The 18,897-nt window shown below is 32.7% G+C and overlaps 2 protein-coding genes and 1 long non-coding RNA gene across 3 annotated transcripts; all 3 read right to left on the bottom strand.

Moving 5' to 3' along the window:
- Positions 1-4,108: 4,108 nt before the first annotated feature.
- LOC103409242 (replication protein A 70 kDa DNA-binding subunit B-like) lies at positions 4,109-6,884 on the bottom strand. Its single transcript, XM_070808333.1, has 9 exons — positions 6,725-6,884; positions 6,522-6,621; positions 6,300-6,424; positions 6,146-6,227; positions 5,928-6,060; positions 5,415-5,572; positions 4,839-5,291; positions 4,578-4,730; positions 4,109-4,500 (listed from the first exon to the last, which is right to left on the bottom strand). The coding sequence occupies exons 1-9, from the start codon at positions 6,855-6,857 to the stop codon at positions 4,470-4,472; spliced, it is 1,368 nt and encodes a 455-aa protein (XP_070664434.1). The 5' UTR covers positions 6,858-6,884; the 3' UTR covers positions 4,109-4,469.
- Positions 6,885-7,175: 291 nt separating this feature from the next.
- LOC103421973 (uncharacterized) lies at positions 7,176-12,546 on the bottom strand. The gene is made up of 4 exons (XM_029088741.2): positions 12,147-12,546; positions 10,933-12,036; positions 7,664-10,537; positions 7,176-7,189 (listed from the first exon to the last, which is right to left on the bottom strand). Exons 1-4 carry the CDS (start codon positions 12,544-12,546, stop codon positions 7,176-7,178), a joined length of 4,392 nt encoding a protein of 1,463 aa, XP_028944574.2.
- Positions 12,547-13,458: 912 nt separating this feature from the next.
- Positions 13,459-16,890, bottom strand: LOC139189631 (uncharacterized). The gene is made up of 3 exons (XR_011573450.1): positions 15,909-16,890; positions 14,467-14,512; positions 13,459-13,978 (listed from the first exon to the last, which is right to left on the bottom strand). It is a non-coding gene; the product is annotated as an uncharacterized lncRNA (long non-coding RNA).
- Positions 16,891-18,897: the final 2,007 nt, after the last annotated feature.

The raw sequence follows: 18,897 nt of genomic DNA, 5'->3' as shown, positions 1-18,897 counted from the left end.
CTCTGTAAACATTCCATATATCAATAAAAGTTCAAGTGTACATATTCAAGCAATCTTGAAGTCTTAAGTAAGTTTTCTTTTCCTTCTTTAGTGTGTTTGTTTAATTAGACTTCTAGTCCAAAACAGGGAAACACTATTGTGATTATATTATTAATCTGCTAAACTGACGATCATACTTTGTTCGAGCACTCTGTTATAGTTGAATGCTTGCCATACAAATAACTAGACATTAACCAGGGTACCTCTGAGTTCTTTGTACCTCTGAGTTCAGCCGTTAAGGCCTTATACTTGTACTGTGAGTGGCCGTCATGCTGAAACATGTCGAGTTCCATGTGCAAGGTTCTATGTCTAGTTGTTATAATGGTCATCTGACTATTTAACCATGCATGCTTTTCGAATTTGGTATCAGAGCCAAGTTTAGCATTTTAATAATATGATTATAATAGTAAAGTACCTTGAGGACGGAAGTCATTAAAGCAACTGATATCACACTTGTTTATTTTGTATGAATAACAGATATTATTGTCCCTGTAGACCTTGTCAACCACAATTACCAGGTATTTATTGTCCTAGACATCCAACTATAAATAGCATAAAGAGAAGACTATCATTTATATCCAAAAGAATTAGCAGGACCTTGAAGAAGCAAAAGTTTTATCTTGGTTATCTTGAACATCCTTCATTTATTAGTAAATATAATAACACTGAAGTGCAGCATAAAGTTTTAGAAGCAAAAAGAGTAACTGACCAAGTTTTAGAGACCCTGAGAGAAGAAAGAGAGGTTCTAAGAAACCAATTAGCTGTAACTTTAGAGAAAGGTAGACTATAGTATATGATAGATTATCTTAATTTAGAAATTAGTGAACCCCAAAAAAGAAAAATAACTTTAGACCAAAATAGTTTAGTTTGTTATTTTCCATCAAGAAAGCATAATCATATTTTGCACAGTGAAGAAAATCCGCAAGCCAATAGTATTATAGATCTTATTATTAGTCAAGCAGAAAATATAAAATTAGAAAATAATAAGCATAATCATTTGTTAAACCAGTTGTTAGAACATTTTCAAAAAAAATCCATAAAGATAATTAGACAAAATTTAGATTATATTACATCTCAGTTAGAAGATAATAATAAAAATATTCAAAGGTTTCCTAGCAAAAGAGAGATAAAAGAGCTTGTTGACCTCATAGATAGTAAGCCAAAGCAAGTAGAACTTAGGTCATTAGAAATAGTTGAACAACTAAAATTAGAAGTTCAAAAAATTCAATTCGTACAAAAGGAGTTGAGAGAACAAGTAGATAAGTTGCATAATAAAATAGACAAATTATTAGTTTAATGACAGATTCTAGAACTAGCAGAAAATATATTCAAGCTTTGAAAGAAATTAGTAAATTAGATAAAGAACCAGTAGGATTAACAGATTTTTCAACACAAGTATCCAGTAGTAATATTCCCATTAGGCAAAATAATTTGATTATCCAATTAGTTTTAAGTCTAGCTGAAAAATTAGATCAAGTTGAAGAACAAATAGCAGAAATAAACCAAGTTTTACATAACGCATCTTCATCACTTCCACCATCCTTGCTAGATAAATTAGAAAATTTAACTTTGAGTGCAAATAATAATAGAAGACCTAAGCTAAATCCTTTTGATAATAGAAAATGGAACTCTTTAGGAAAAAAGGAAAAGAAGTAGTTAGAGCGGAAAATATTTATCCAAATGAAGAAGAAGCACAAGAATTTATTCGAAGAGGTTTTGAGAGAACACAGAAAAATAAATATAACTTGTATCAACTAGGTTTATTTGAAAACAGAAGTAGAATTGTAAGCAGCATCAGTCAACATGAAGTTAGTTGTATTGATAAAGAAGTCACACTTAATCTAATTAGTAAAGAAGCAGTTACTCATTTGAGAAAATCACATTTTAGTCAGATTCATATAGGAACAATATTAATTGGAATAGCAGGATTAACCAGAGCACAAGTAGGTACAAAGGCTTTAGTATACATATATGATGATAGATGGGATAATCACCAACAAGCAGCAATAGCAACAGCTGAAGTAGACTTAAGTTCAAACTTAGCAGTCATAGGTTGCATTCCAAATTATGTTATGACGATTAATGAATTTAGTAAATATATTAAAGTGAGCATAAGAACAAAAAATTATAATATGAAAGGAGAATATAAAAATTTGTGTATTAGCTTAATGTATATAGGTAAAGTGTCTGATAGATATAATCATAAGTTTAATTTAGAGTTTCAAAATTTAGTCCAAACGTTTGGCAGTAAGCATGTAAATATGATAGAAGCAAAACCCGTAGATAATAGCTTTTTAGAAGGAACTCAGTGGACATTGCCCAATTTACAAGTAGCACAAAATAGACAACCAGATAAAGTACAAATATATGAAACTAGTACAGGTCAAGCAACAATTAGGTTTAGTAATTATAAACAACTAGAAAAAATAGAAGAGGATGAGAGTGAGATCGAAAATGAGAATATACATATGGCTTTTGATAATCTAGATATTAATTTAGTTGAGCAAAACTTTGATCATATTGTAGACAAGCTTATAGAAGATATTGATCATTTAGATGAAGAAAAGTATTTAGAAAAATATAAGACATATGATTTAGGACTACATAAAATTTTAGATGAGGAGATGAAAATTTTAATCTTAGAAATAGGAGTAGAACATATTTTAGGATCAAAAGAATATAATAATTTATTAGAATTAAAAGAAGAATGTAATCCAGCAGAAGAAAGTAGTACATCAGGAGTAGAAAATCCAGGACAAGCAAGTAGAACTGATCAACAATTTTTGAGACCAACAAATAAACATTATAATGAAGGAGCAAGAGTAGACCGCATAGAAGAAAGCCTGATAAAACCTAGAAAAAATAGGATTCCATATTTGAGAGGGTTAGAACAAATTAATATAGCTGGTAATATATTAAACTTAGACAATGTAGATCCACAAGATTGGGAGAGAACAATTGAAAGATGGGAAAAAGGTTGCGTACATGCAGCATTGATGTTAGATTTTAGTAATTCACAAAATATGCTAGATTATTTTGAGCATACTTTAGATGGTTTAGTTTTTGATTATTTCCAGTCATGGAAAGTCCAAAATCCAGAACAGCATCAGGCAGCTAAAACACATTTTAATATTGATGGTTTTGTTACTTTGATTAAACAAGAATTTTTAGATCATAATAGATTAGATGGCAGAAGTGAACAAGAGCAGAAAAGAGCAATTAGAAATTTAGAACAATTACAAATTTGTGATTTACAATATATAGCTGAATATACCACTGATTTCTTTAAATATTTAGGTAGAACAGGTAGAATTAGTGATATTAATTTATTAGATACTTATATGACAAAAATAAAAGGACCAATAGGAGAAAAGATTTGGAATGAATGGCAAAAGCATCCAAAGAAAAATGATATTGCAATAGGACCTAGAATTCAACATGTATACGATATACTTAGACAAGAGTGTAGTCAAATAAAAGCTAAGAGACAAATTAGGAAACAATTTTACATGAGTTGTAAAAACATAGATTTACCACAACAGTATGGTTGTCATAAGAAAAATAAGCATAAGAAAATACACAAAAAGAAATATAAGTCATATAAACCGTACAAACAGCATAAGAATTTTAGTATAAGACCTTCAAGAACATATAGGAAGAGAAAATATATTCCAAAACAATTTAGAAAAAGAAGTGGCAAACCTTGGATTAGAAAATATAAAGCACCAAAAGATAAGAGTAATTGTAAATGTTATTTATGTGGAGAAGCTGGACATATTAGACCTAAATGTCCAAAACTAGGTAAACAGTCAAAAGAGAAAGTACATTTGATGGAGTTACTTAAGCTAGAAGAAGATGAGGATATTCAGTCAATATACAGTTTAGATAATTTAAGTGATAATGAGAGTATTTATAGTATAGAGAGTATTAACATGATAGATTCAGACTCAGAAGATTCAAGTAACACAAATAGTGATTTAGAAGAGTACTAGGAGGAATGCCCGCGCTTTGCTGCGGGTATTCAAACCATGTATAATATTCATAAAAGAAAAAGTAAAAGATAGGTGAATTGATACATAAAATAAGCCATTCAATTTACATTGCTACTCTATTAAGTTGACATCGAGAGACAATATACAATCGAAATTACTTGAAGGAAAGTTTATAATGACAAAAGTTGCAAATGATAAAATATAGTGTCTTTGCATCAAAGACTGAAATACCATGCAGTTTACACATATTTTGTTTCTGCATGCAACATAACAAAATACATGTTCTGCAAGGCTTTCTATTGTTCCAACAGTTGCATAAAATAATAAGACAACTTTAGTAGTGGAATGCCCAAAAAGTATATATTTATAACAGTGGAATAGCCAAAAAATACATATGTTCGATCCTTTGCAGCAGTCCATGATAAAGTCTTCTATAGCTCATTTCTTTTGCGAATGAACATCTCCAACACTGAGCAGCAAATAAGAACAAAAATTCAATAATTGTTCAAGTTGGCATATATTATTGTAAGCAATAACTCATTATACCTGTCCTTGATTTTCTTTGCTTGTGATCTACTTCTTAATGTACTGATCGGCGTTTTGTCTGCAGGTTCAACTTTTGGGACAACCAAGTTAGAGATTTCTGCCGAGATTCTGGTTGAATTAGTAGACAGTGGTTGGCTCCCCTCATCATGTTTGCTGTGAAAACATGTTAAATTTAAAAAGGATGGAAATGAACGTTATAAAGTGCATGCATGATGTTTTTATTTAATGGAATACCAACATTATGTGAAGGGGAAACTTAACCTGTGAGTTTTTGAAGTTTCATTTTCAACAAATAGTGTCCTCTTTACATTCTTGTTTGTCGCAACTGATTTGATTTGTCGGATTTGGGATTCCAGGGTAGTAATAGGGATAGGGGTTGCTGCATCAATAACTTGTTTCCCGGTGTTGGTAGCAGGTGTACGTGGTACAATCGAACTAAGTTTTGGGTGAACTAATGCTTCTTCCTCAATTATTCCATGAACAACAAAGTCGGTGTTGCCAAACTCATTGTTTTGATTACCAAAACGGACTTGGAACTTTTTTGTGCTGCCAACCAATTTTTGAAGGTGCGGTGGCAACACAGAAGAGTCATCGTAGCCTTCTTCTATGACCAAAGAGTGGCAAGAGATACCCAAAAGTTTTTCAGCAGTCCTTCCGATCACTAAGAAGTTGAATTGATTTGTGGCATCATCCACAATAAAATTCATCTTAAACCTAAATAAATGACAAAGATATAATGATGTAAGTTTAGCAATTTAAAAAAAAAATCTTGGAATAAAAATCATGTTCATTGCAAAGAGATATAAAGAGTGTAGAAAAAATAAATTAATAAATTACCATGGCTCAGGCATTTTTTCGAGTGACCCATGTTCAAAGCACTGGAAAGTTCCATATGTATTCTTGACACTTTTGTGGCAATACGGGCACGACTTGTACCACCATCCTTTGGTCAAATCGTAATCGACAATTGTTGCTTGGCATACGAAACTTGTATTCTGATATGATATTAAATTTTCAAATACAAAAAACATTTAAGAATAAACTCCCAAACATGACACTTGTACCTTAGTATATGCATTTCCACCCAAATTATAAAACAGAATTCATATTTTGGACATGAGGTAACATTTTGGAGAATGTACATTGAATCATGAAAGATAAGTTGTATAATTTTTTGCACAAAAGCTTATAAATGAACAAAGAAACAAAAAACACGACACTTTGTATGCACAACACAGTATAGATTAAGAAACAATTTGTCATTTCCAAATGACAACAAACAATCAATTGGAAAGCAGTTGTAAAATAAAATCGACAAAACATGAGACGATTTAGTGATAATGGATTGACCTTGTTTAATGCCGGATCAAGAAGAAGCAGTTGTTCAATTGTCTTCTGTTCAGAATCAGCTATAACAGCACCCTTTCCATACTTTTCAGCAGAAGTTTGTAGAATTTCAATGGGTGTTTTGAGGTGTTCAAACCTGATTTTCACATTTTTTGGTTCAAGAATATAGATGGTAAAAACATAAACAAAAAAAAAACATTAAATAAGATTTGTTCACCTACTGTTGTTTATATTCTGAAAGTTGTGGGATATCAGGATTGAAAATACAAACTGTTGAGCCTGTGCTCCCCAAAACAGGTTTTCCTATAAATAGAAAGATAACAATTATCAATACAAAAGTAAAGTGATCACATATAGATTTTGTTAAGGTATAACCTTTGTATTTCTTCACTTTGAGTGAAGTCAAAACAATGAAGAGAGGCGACGAAAGTGACTGCAATGCATCGTCTTGAAAACTTGTTGCAGTTTCTGCCCATAGTGTTACTGTAACTTGTTCACCTCTACAATTATAAAATAAAGTCAGAACTTTCTATGTAATTTTTATACGACTATATTTGTATAAATATGCAATAACAGTGTATGAGTAGTATGGTTCACCTAGTATTTTGAAGTTTGAGGTCTCGCTTTTTCTCAACTCTAATATTTTGCACAGTGATTTCCTCAATCGGTTGTAAAGCCATCAAACAACCAAAAACATCTATGTATGATATAGTTATAAGAACCAGTTTAAGCTAAATTAAGTTAAAAACTAAGAATAATAATTTTAGAGTAGTGGCAATAGTCAAAATTAGACGCTTTACCTGTAAGGTTTACATCTCTATCGACTTTCTTGTGAAGCTCATCAAATTCAATTAAATTAAACCAATGCATCGGGATCAGTTGATTTGGTTTCTCAACTGGGACTATGGTAGTGTTTTTGTTCAACTCAACCATGGCATCATGAGGGACAATTTTGTTTGACTTTCTGTTATTGATAAGACGAAATTTATCTATCTTGTACACGAACCCAACTTTTAGACGGTCCAAAAAGAATTGGATGTCCCAGGGTTTCATGGTCGCCTGAATTGCATGTCCCTTTTAGAGAGGAAAAACAAAATTAAATTAATCATTAAAGTAGTAAATAAGCTCGTGAACAAATTATCATTTCCAAACTGCCATGAGAGTTTACTAATCATAAATCTATGTAGAAGTTGAAATTCAATCCAAAATAAACATTAAGCACATCATCAAAAAACCAACAGCACAACTACGCTATTGAAAAATGCCTATTTCACAAAACATTTAATGAATATTTTACTTCAGAAATTTCTGCAAACCACAATTGAACACAAAAAAGATGGAATGTTAATCAATGAGAAGGAAAAATCGAATTAATACTGAAAGTATGATAGATGCATTTCGACAAATATAAAACTGTGTCTATATAACAATGAGAAAAATGTGTAAAGATGTAACCTCTTTGTCAACAAAGACACAGTCCAAACTTGCAGGTTGACGATCAGCTCCAATATTTTTTGTCACCCAAATTCTGCATATCCTAATTTGTAGTTTTCTTGTTGGCTTGTATGGTAACAGAAGACGAACTGGCATATGCTCCATCAATCTATATAAAGTAAATTTAGAAGCAAATAAAATCCTCAAAATCGTGCAACACACATGAAACAAAGAATACATTAGAATTTTGAAAAATAGACAAAAAGAGAAAAAAAAAATGAATGGACAAACACAAATCAACACACCTTCATGTAAACAATTCAAAACATCTTTATAAACAATGTTTTTTGTGTATCCATAAGGCATATCACTATCATGAGCAATCACAATTTTAAGACCTTGTTTTGAGGTGACCCTAGACAATGCAACGTAGAGCTGTCCATGAGAAAAAACTGTTTGAGATAGAAATAACCCAACAATCTTCAAAGATTGTCCTTGACTCTTATTAATTGTCATTGCATAACAAATTCTAAGAGGAAATTGTCTTCGCCGCAAAGTAAACGGATATTTATTTTCTGATGACTCCGTAATGATTCTTGGAATGTAAACTTTGTCACCAATTTTGCTACCCGTTATGATCTTTGCTTCCACAATTCTATCAGTTAACTGCATCACCACCAACCTTGTCCCGTTACACAATCCACAACTTTGATTTAAATTTCTAAGCAACATTACTGGCATACCAACTTTCAATGCTAGCTTGTGGTGCGGCAAACCAGGTAAGTCAAGTTGGTTCAAAAATTCTAGCGGATAAAGTATATCAAGATTTTCAACATTTTCTGTCGAAGAAGACACAGAATCAAAACTGAGGTACGTGCGAGCTTCGCCAGGCACCATAGTCAACATAAAATCATTTATCTCAGTTACCGTGTTGTTTCGCGGTGTGACAATGGCTCTTTCTTTCAAATATGATACATCATGAAAATTTGTTTTAAAATCTGTGTACACCGCTGAAACCATATTTTCGATAGGATCATCATCAAAATTAATAAGAAAGTCTTTTGAAATTTCAACCCAAGAACTTTCTTCATCAGTTGACAATATAGAATTAGCAACATTACCGTTTCCAATTTGTAATATCCAATTTGCAAAATCAGCTAACTCCTGTTTTTCCTGCTCATTCAAACCAGTTTTTGAAAGCCTCATGTTTTCTTTGAGAAAAAAAACAGTTAGATAAGGCCAAAGATAAGAACTTGTCAATGAAGCTTCAACAATGTCAGCTTTAGTTCCATTTGGAACAACAGGCAAAATTTGTCTAAAATCACCTCCAAAGAGAATTGGCTTTCCTCCAAATGGCAAATTATCAAAACCTGGTTTAGACCCTTTAAGAACATCACGAAGAGATCTATCTAAAGTTTCAAAACATTGTTTATGATTCATTGGTGCTTCATCCCAAACAATAAGAGCTGCATTACTAATTAATTGTGCTAGATGAGTTCCTTTTTTTATTTCACAAATTGAACAATCTGTAATGCTGATAGGCATTTTAAATCGAGAGTGTGCAGTTCTTCCGCCAGGAAGCAAAAGGGAGGCAATTCCAGACGAAGCAACCGCCAAAACAATACGGTTCTCTGATCTAATCTTAGCTATGATAGTGGTCCACAAAAAAGTCTTACCAGTTCCACCATGTCCATGAACAAAAAATAGACCAGGCTTGTTGCCATCAACAACCTCTATAACACTATCATAAACTATTTTTTGCTCTTGATTCAACTGTGCCATCAATATTGAATGTTGTTCTTTAAGTGATTCAGAGTCATAGTTTAACTCCTCTCTTAAACTTCTATTCTTAAGTCTATCCATCAAATCTTTGTTTGGAACTGGGAGGTGATGTTTAGACAGAGAACTATTTGAAACTACAAACAACTTTTCTAACTCATACAAAAGAGAATTTCTAAGTTCATCCTCATACTTAGACATATCCTGCAAGCCAAAAGCATTAACCATCTTTGTCAAGATGTCATCACACATCATTTTCCAATGTGTCTCAAACAAAGTTGTTGGATCAGCAACATCACAAAACAAAACTAATGTAACAAACAATTGTCGCAATTGATACGATGATGCAGTAACCATCGCTTCTAACATTGCGTTGTTCCACTCCTTATCATCTCCTAACAGACCTAGTGAGTTGCATGCAGCTTGAAATGTGGGTTGAAGAACACCTTTAATTGTTCTTAAATCATCAAAACAAAAGCCACCTTTTTGATAATTAAGCAATAATCTCAAATAGTATAATTCACCAGCAGCAGGGTGAACATACGCAACTCTACCTAGACATCTACCACTTTTCCTTCGAGTCCACTCTTTATTTTCACTATTCCAAACATATTTCGAAGGAAATTCAACATAAGATAACTGGCATGCATCAGGATCTTGAGCATTCATTTCAAACCATTTTGTTAACATTGTGCTTTCAAGATTAGGTTGATTAACAACATAGTTTAAATTATCATCCTCTTGAAAGACAACATTTTGGTCAGAAGGAAGATGGACACACAATCTTTGAACAGCTGGTTCTCTAAAGTGAATATGAAATTGTAACAATCTCCAAACTGCTTCATAAGGGCATAAATATCTGCAATTTAGATAAGCCACAATTTCATCAAACTCTTGATCCTCAAAAACAGCTCTGGCCCTATCAACACCCTTGGTTATATACTTGAAAAGATATTTAATAAGCATTGATTGACAACACGATTCAACATTTATATGTGCTTGATACTTTAATAACAATTCACGATTGTAAGGAACAACAAACGCATTATTAAGCTTCACTCCATTTTTTACAACAAAACAATTTTCCATTTCTCTACGCTTGTATTTCACAAAACCATCAGATTCAAAAGTAGTTTCATTTGAAAAATGTTTTGGGAATCTCTTTAAACATTTTTTTTCTTTCATGCAAGGGGATTTTTCATTTGCAAGACCGCATGGACCATGAATCATGTACAGCGCAACAACATCATACCCATCTTTGTCAAATTCTGGGTTAGGAATTTCAGCCGAAATGATTGAATCCACATCAGAAGGAGAATGACACTTATACTCTTTACTGACCCAAACCAAGATGTGGCAATGTGGGAGACCTCTTTTTTGAAATTCGACTGTGTAAATCACTGTTTTGAGAAATATAAGATAAAAAAAAAATCAAAACAGAACGCCTGATGTATATGCTTATAAGAGAAAAGAAACAAATAATCTTGAGAACTGAGAAAAGACAATAACTAATCAGATTCAACTTTGCCAAAAGGTTTTCCTGATTTTATATACTTAACCATATGGTCAAGTTTTGCTTTGAAAATTCTGGATACAATGTCTGGTCTGTCTTCAACCCTACAACCAAGTCTTTCACGTAGATCTTCGATAATTTCAGGCCACTTAGCATTGCATGTAAATGTGATAAATAAATCAGGATTTCCTAAGTGACGGCATATAGCCATAGCATCCTGATAATTATTTATCATGTATCTAGCACTGCCAGTAAATGAAGTTGGCAAGATAATCCTCTTACCAATGTCGGAACCACTTGCATTTCCTTTTCTCAACGCCTCATGAATTCCCTTAAGATGCTCAGTTCTCAAGGAATTTTGATTTGCCCTAATGAAATCAAGTCTATCTTCTTCAAGTGTGGCATATGCATCTACTAAATATTGTTGAAATAATCTGCCACCCTTTAACAGGGTGCTATCCTGTCCTGGTCTATCCTGAATTTGGTAACCCACAAATGCTCTCATAGACACTCCGCCAGTCTTGGGTTTTTTCCCTTTGAAATCTGGATTCCAAGGGAGACCTTTACTGTATCCATCTTCACCATATGGGAAAAGAAGAGGATATTGAAGGGCCATATATTTTGGATGCAACTTTGTTATCCTTTGTAGGCCAGTTGCCCTGTGTTCAACAATAATATCTCTTTCGGTATGAAACTGACCGATATCCCCAACTATTAACCCTCCTATGCCATCACATGTTGGCAGATTATATTGCGCATCATGGTTGCTCGGTGTGCCGTGTAAACGCAAGCGCAGAGAACTTGTTGACTGTTCATTAATCCTATCCCTTGCGACTCTAAATAACTGAACCAACTCATTACACTCATCTAACATCTTAATGAGCCCACTAACAATTTGTTCGTCAACCTTCGAAGATTCTTCTGAATGAGGAAAACAACTCATACGATTATTGATTTCATTTTGAGTGTCATAAATGTAGAGCTGTGCAAACTTAGGGCTCTCACCTTCAGGAGGCAACAAAGAACCCATTAAATGATGCACTTGACCATTAATCTTAAAAACGTAAGGACCTTGACCCTTGTTTATCGATGCATCAACTTTAGCCCCCATTGAAGTGAATGCCATCATTGAATTATACAACCTAACATTTGTTTTGAAATGCGAACTTTCTTGAGAATTTGTTGAATTTAGCAGATGTTCCAAATAAGCAGGAGTGGGCTTAACAGGTGGGAATTTAACTTTTTGACTCATACAGCATGCAGTGAACTGTGGCCTTCTAATAGAAGAAACGTTTGTTTTTAACCGCTCAGTAGACCAAAACAAAGCGCCACAATATTGACATTGAGAATTTCTAGGGCCAAAATCAACATAGTCTGGATCAACACCTATGAAAAGAAAGATGACACAATCATCCCCAAAGTAGCGAACCAAAGTTAACTTCTAAAATAAGTTTAAAAACAATGCAAAGAGGACTATATTGTCAGAGAGCGCATACGTTTTCTTTTTTTTTGATAAGCGGCCTGGCCAATCACATGTGAGCTTCTAACAGGATGATCGTCTTGAGTATCAGAGATCAATATACCACGCAAAGTGGCATCATTGGCAAGGAAAACAGGGATGGTAATTTCATGTGAAGTGCTAGCAGCGGACGAAGATGAGTTGAATCCATTGGCAATGAATGCATTTTGTTTCAAAACAGATGTATTGGGTTGGACATGATTGGTTGTATTGTTATGAAACAGTAAAGAGTGTGAAACTTTGTTATATTCTTGATCATAAGAAGTTGGGACATCTTGCAAAATCACATCATCCGGATAAACATCGCCATTGAAAACGCCTAAGTTGGTGTGTTGAATTTTAGCTGCCCTCGCAGATATTCGGACTTTTCTAGGCATAATACTACGCAAATAAAAACAAAAAGAACATGCGAATGACTAAGCCTTACTTACAAATCAAATCGCCACACGTAAAGAATGCACTATTAAAAACACAAATACATCCAAAATATAACCACAAAAACAAAATCCTAATTAAATCATCTAATTAAATTAGGTCAACACCAGCAATAAAAACCACTTAATATTAGCGGTCTTGTCAAACATTCTCAAGTTTTTAGGCATAAATAACAAAATCAAAGAAACCACATGTAAACTATGGTAAGACCTAAAACATTCATCCACATTTACCAAAACTAACTACTTTTTTTAATCCTCTAAAATAAAATAAAGAAAGTAAATGAGATTAATGTTTAATTTTAAAACCAATTCATATGTAAAAATCGAGAAAGCTAACCAGTTTCAGTTGCAAAAGGAATCACTGGCAAGCGTAAGCAATTAATTGCGAAAACCTGGATAATAAAAAAATAACCAACCAAAAAAGGCTAAAAATGTAAGCACATACACAACACAATGGAATAAAAAATAAGAAGAACAATCCTAGCTAAACAATGGATTAACCAGCTAATAAAAATAAATAACAAAAAAATCAAAGTAAATCAAAGCAGAAGCAAAACATGAATCACCACTGAATAATGTGATTATTTTTGTGATTTAGTAAATGGAATATGAACATCAATTTTGTCAAATCACAAAATCAGGGAAAAATTGCATTAAGGTAGAAATGATATATATTTTTTTTTGTCAAAGGCAAAAATGAATTAATCAAAGCCACAAAGGTGTGAAAATGAGTAGCAACAACACTTAATTATTATATCGATAAGGGTGATCATTGTTTACATCATTATGCTTGTAAGCCAACAAAAAAGTTTACGCAACCTTTTTTATAAAATTCAAAATTCCACCCATCCCTACATATTTACAATTCAAAAAACCACTTCATCGTTTACATCATTATGGTTACCAAGCAACCAAAAAGGTTTACAAAACCTTTTTTAAAATTTAAAATCTAGATGATCCCTACATATTTTTTAAAATCCAAAAAACCACTACAGTGGAGATGAACCAGAGAAGGAGCATCCCAATCTTCTTTGGGCGATCAAACTTGCAAATCCAATTGTACAACCCAAAAAAGCTCTTCTGCCCATTTTCTTTCGGTGGATTACTACGATTTCTAGGTGAATACATAGTGTGAACCACTAATTTGTTTCGATTGACACCTTTTCCATAGACACGTAAACCCATTCTTGTTTTTTCTATTTTTCGTGCTCTTGATGTGCTGGGTCCTGGACCAGTCTCTGAATAAAACAATTTTGTCCCTCGAAGCTGTTCTTCTTTTCGAGCTATTACCAAGCTTCTTAAATCTTTTACCAAAACCCCTCCTAAAATTTGTTGTTCTTTTCGATCGATCTCTTTCACCATTTTATTTTCTCTGAATCACAAATTAAATATAATGTTAATGAACCAAATAATTCAATTTTTTTTTATAAGTAAACAATACGCGAAGGCAAATATTTATAAATCTTTTTGAATAAATCGTAATGAAACTAAACTGTTTTTTTTTCCATACATTACATACTTACTCACACTGATCAAATGCAAGTGTTAATTTATGCTGAAATTAATAAAATAAGATGATCTGCATGTTTTCACTTAGCCACAAAGGAGATTCGTTTTTGCAACAGAGGCTGATTAGCATAATTAAGTCTACATTGAACATGTAAATGAGGATGGGAAAATCGTTTATAAGTCAACACTATATTTGCTTGTAACAGTCGACATATATTCCAACTCCATATATATATATACAACACACCTGTTTTTACACCTTTAAATGTGAATTACAACCATGGCAAAATACCAAAAATATTGGAAATGAATGCTATTCTATAGTTAGAAAACCGCCATTAATGAATATACCTCAAAAAGCTAAAGGCCCAAGTGTTTCCTTCGAGTATCCAAATTTCTGAAATTCACAAACATAGCAAATCCATCACCACTAATCCTGTAATAGTAACCAACTTAGAAATTTTCCCCAAACATTAAAGACCACACTCCACACACAAATTATCTAAACCCTAAACCTTACATATACACACATCTACATGTATATACACACACACGCATACAGATGCATGCATGCATACATATACATGTACATACACAGACAGACGCATACAGATGCATGTACACATACATATACATGTACATACACACACATCATGCATACATACATATACATGTACATACACACACAGATGCATGCATGCATACATACATATACATGTACATACAGACATACACACAGATGCATGCATGCATACATACGTATATACATATAGTTGTACAGGTACTTATACATGTACATAGATATAAATATAGTTATACAGGTGCCCATACATACATATACACATGTACACAGATATACATATAGTTATATAGGCGCCTATACATATATCTAGACATATACTTAGGTATACACTGACACATATACTTGCACATACATTTATACACATGTACACATATAAACTGCACTTTTCAGCAAATGGGAGTGTTTCACAGTTATAAAAATGTGCAGTGAGTTACAGAGTTTTTTACATGTACACACACATACATATAGATGTGCACACTCTAAAAACATGTGTAGTTAAAGGGTTCCAATTAAAATCACCCAAAAAAAAAAACCTCTTCAAAAAATAAAGGTTTTTAATGCCAATCACCAAAAAATGGCAGCAACTTAACAACAAATAACAACACTCTAAAATTCATTGGCCAAAAATAAACACATACGGAAAATGAAACCAAGATTAATCCGCAAACAGTTAAACTTCCCATCGTTTTACACACTAATTACCAAGTCAAATCACAGCAAAAAAACTTCTTTAAAAAAAAACAAAATTTTACACTAATTATTAAAGAATGGCAGCAACCTAAAAACAACTAATAACAGTCTAAAACAGAAGCTAACGATACGCTCAAAAATATTTGCACATACACACAGACATGTACATACACAGACATGTACATACACAGTCACAGAGACAAAAATACAAATAATTTAAAACAGAGCTGAACCTAAATATGGCATTTTTAAAAAAAATCACAGATTGTAAATCAACCTGTTGTGTTTACTGATTTTGTTCCAATTCAAATCACAGAATAAAAACTTCTTTAAAAAAAAAAACATTTTAACACTAATTACCAAAAAATGGCAGCAACTTAACAACAACTAACAACAGTCTAAACAGAAGCTAACAATACACTCAAAGGGTTTATTACAGCCATAAATATTGTAATCAAACACGAATGGCAAAAGCTAAGATGAAAAATTAGAAAACGTAAAAAAAAGGTAAGGAACGAACGCTGGAAAAATTATTTGACAGAGAGAAACCGAGAATGAGATGCAAAACCCAAAAGCAACCATGCAAAATCCCGAGTTGGCAGTACGTTTCCTGCAATCCATAAAAAAGAGAAGAAAAGTTAGTTTTCTTGTTCTTAAACAATCGAAATAAAAATATCGCATTAAAATTAGTCAAAGGGTTTTACACACTAATTACCAATTCAAATCACAGAAGAAAAACTTCTTTAAAAAAAAAACAAAATTTTACACTAATTATTAAAGAATGGCAGCAACCTAACAACAACTAATAATAGTCTAAAACAGAAGCCAACGATACGCTCAAAAATATTTGCACATACACACAGACATCTACATACACAGTCACAGAGGCAAAAAAACAAATAATTTAAAACATAGCTCAACCTAAATATGGCATTTTTTAAGAAAATCACAGATTGTAAATCAATCTGCTGTGTTTACTGATTTTGTTCCAATTCAAATCACAGAACACAAACTTCTTTCAAAAAAAAAAAAAATTTGAATACTAATTACCAAAAAATGGCAGCAACTTAACAACAACTAACAATAGTCTAAACAGAAGCTAACAATACACTCAAAGGGTTTATTACAGCCATAAATATTGTAATCAAACACGAATGGCAAAAGCTGAGATGAAAAATTAGAAAACGTAAAAAAAAGGTAAGGAACGAACGTTGGAAATATTATCTGACAGAGAGAAACCGAGAATGAGATGCAAAACCCAAAAGCAACCATATATAGAGACCCAGAAAATCCCCAAACGGATTAAAAAAATACAGAAGACTAACCTAACCAAATATGGAAAAAAGATTTGCAAATTTTTTTTGACCTTTCAATCACCACATGCAGGTAACCATAAATGCAAGAAACAATTAAAAAAAGTAAAATTTGGTACAAAATTAAATTTGAAACAACACTTATCTGACGATGCAACAGAGAATGAGCAGTGATCCGAACCCCCACCTCTCCCCTCTCGCTCTCTCTATATATATCTCTCTCTATCTCTCTTTCTCTCTCTCGATCTGTCTCCATCTCTCTGTGACGGCATGGATTGAAGCACAGATGGGCAGCCATCCCGCCCTTACCGCTCCCCTCTCCCTCTCCCTCTCCCTCTCCCTCTCTCTCTCTTTATCTGTCTCTATCTATCCCTCTCTGTCAGGGCTCCTTATTTCTCTGTGCGTCACGGCTAGCCCGAAGAAAGAAGAAGGAAATGATGGGAAGTGGGAAAACCTAACCCCAATACCTGTGAAACCCTAAGAACGAAATGACAACTCTACCCCTTTAACTTTAATCCTGATGGTGAGCCCAGATGGGCAGTGTCGTCATTTAGACCCCCAAAGGGCCGGCCTCACAACAGCAAATGACAAAGCCCAGCGAAAGCTTGATGTGCGGCCCAAAACAACCCAGCCCTAACACCAGGCCGAATGTGATGGGTTCTTCTGTAAATAAGGTGAAATTGGATGGCAAACCTGTGACTGTAGGCAAGCTACAGTTAATTCACTCCTCAATTTTAGAATAGATAATATGTGTGCCTTCATAGAAGAACAGCATGAAGAAGAATATAAATACATTAATTTAGGTTGGGCAGAAAAATGTCATAAGTGTATTAAATTAGTTGCAAATAAATACTATAATACATATTCAATATTGTGTGAAAATTGTTATAATAATAAGTTATTAGAAATTAATTCAGCAGAATCACAAGAAAGCACTGAAATATTAAGAAATACTGTTTATAGTATAGAAAAGCCAAAAAATAGTTCTTTAATTACCATAAATTGTGAAATAGAATTAGCAAAAGAACATAAGATACAAACAACAGCTATGATAGATACAGGAAGTACTAAGAGTGTCATAAGAGAGGAGTTAGTACCAGAAAAGTATAGACAAAAATTAGCAAAACCAGTGAAAATAACGCAGTTTGATGAAAGACCAGTCTATTTAACACATTGCATTAATAATGAGTCCATTAAAGTGGAAAAACAACAATTTAATCTACCATTAACATTTGTCTCACCAGTAGGATCATACCCATTCATTCTAGGTTTAAACTTTTTGAAAAGTTTACAAGGTTTTTTATTTATGAACCCTAGCATAACATTTTTCAAAAGAGGAATTACAATAATTGACCAAAGTAATACCATAGAAGCATACAAAAGTATAAGTATAGAAGAATCTAGTAGTCAAGACAATTATTATTTGGAAAATTCAAAAGAAAATGATGAGCATAATAATCTAAAAGAGTTTGCGTTTGATGAAGAAATATTTAAACACGAATATCCAATTATAGATGAAGGAACCCGTATAGAAATCTTACAGTTAGACAGACCAAAGAGTTTAGAAGAATTGTTACAATTAGCAGAACAAACTAGGATTATAGGAGAAGACCCACAGTTACATTGGAGCAAAAATAAAATACTAGCAAAATTAGATATAATTAACCCAGATTTAACCATTAAGACGGTTGATATGCCTTGTAGTCTAATAGATAAACAAGAGTTTGAGCAGCAAATAAAAGAGTTGTTAAATTTAAAAGTAATTAGACCCTCTAAGTCCAGACACAGATCATCAGCATTTGTAGTAAGAAAACATTCAGAGCTAAAAAGAGGAAAGGCTAGAATAGTTTATAATTATAAGAGATTAAATGATAATACATATAAAGATAGTTATAAGTTACCAAATAAAGATGAACTTATAAATAAAATTCAACAAAGTAAATATTTTAGTAAATTTGATTGTAAATCAGGATTTTGGCAAATACGATTAGCAGAAGAATCAATTGGGTGTACAGCTTTTACTTGTCCAGAAGGACATTTTGAGTGGCTTGTTATGCCATTTGGACTTAAAAATGCTCCATCGATCTTTCAAAGAAAGATGGATCAAATTTTCAAGAAATATGATAATTTTTGTAGTGTTTATGTAGATGATATTTTAATACATAGTAAAAATCGAAATGAACATAGGAAGCATTT

The sequence above is a fragment of the Malus domestica genome, chromosome 11 (genome assembly GCF_042453785.1).
Source record: "Malus domestica chromosome 11, GDT2T_hap1".
NCBI classification, from domain to species: Eukaryota; Viridiplantae; Streptophyta; class Magnoliopsida; order Rosales; family Rosaceae; genus Malus; species Malus domestica.
The sequence above is the reverse complement of the archived record's forward strand: the minus strand, read 5'-3'. Positions and strand labels throughout refer to the sequence as shown.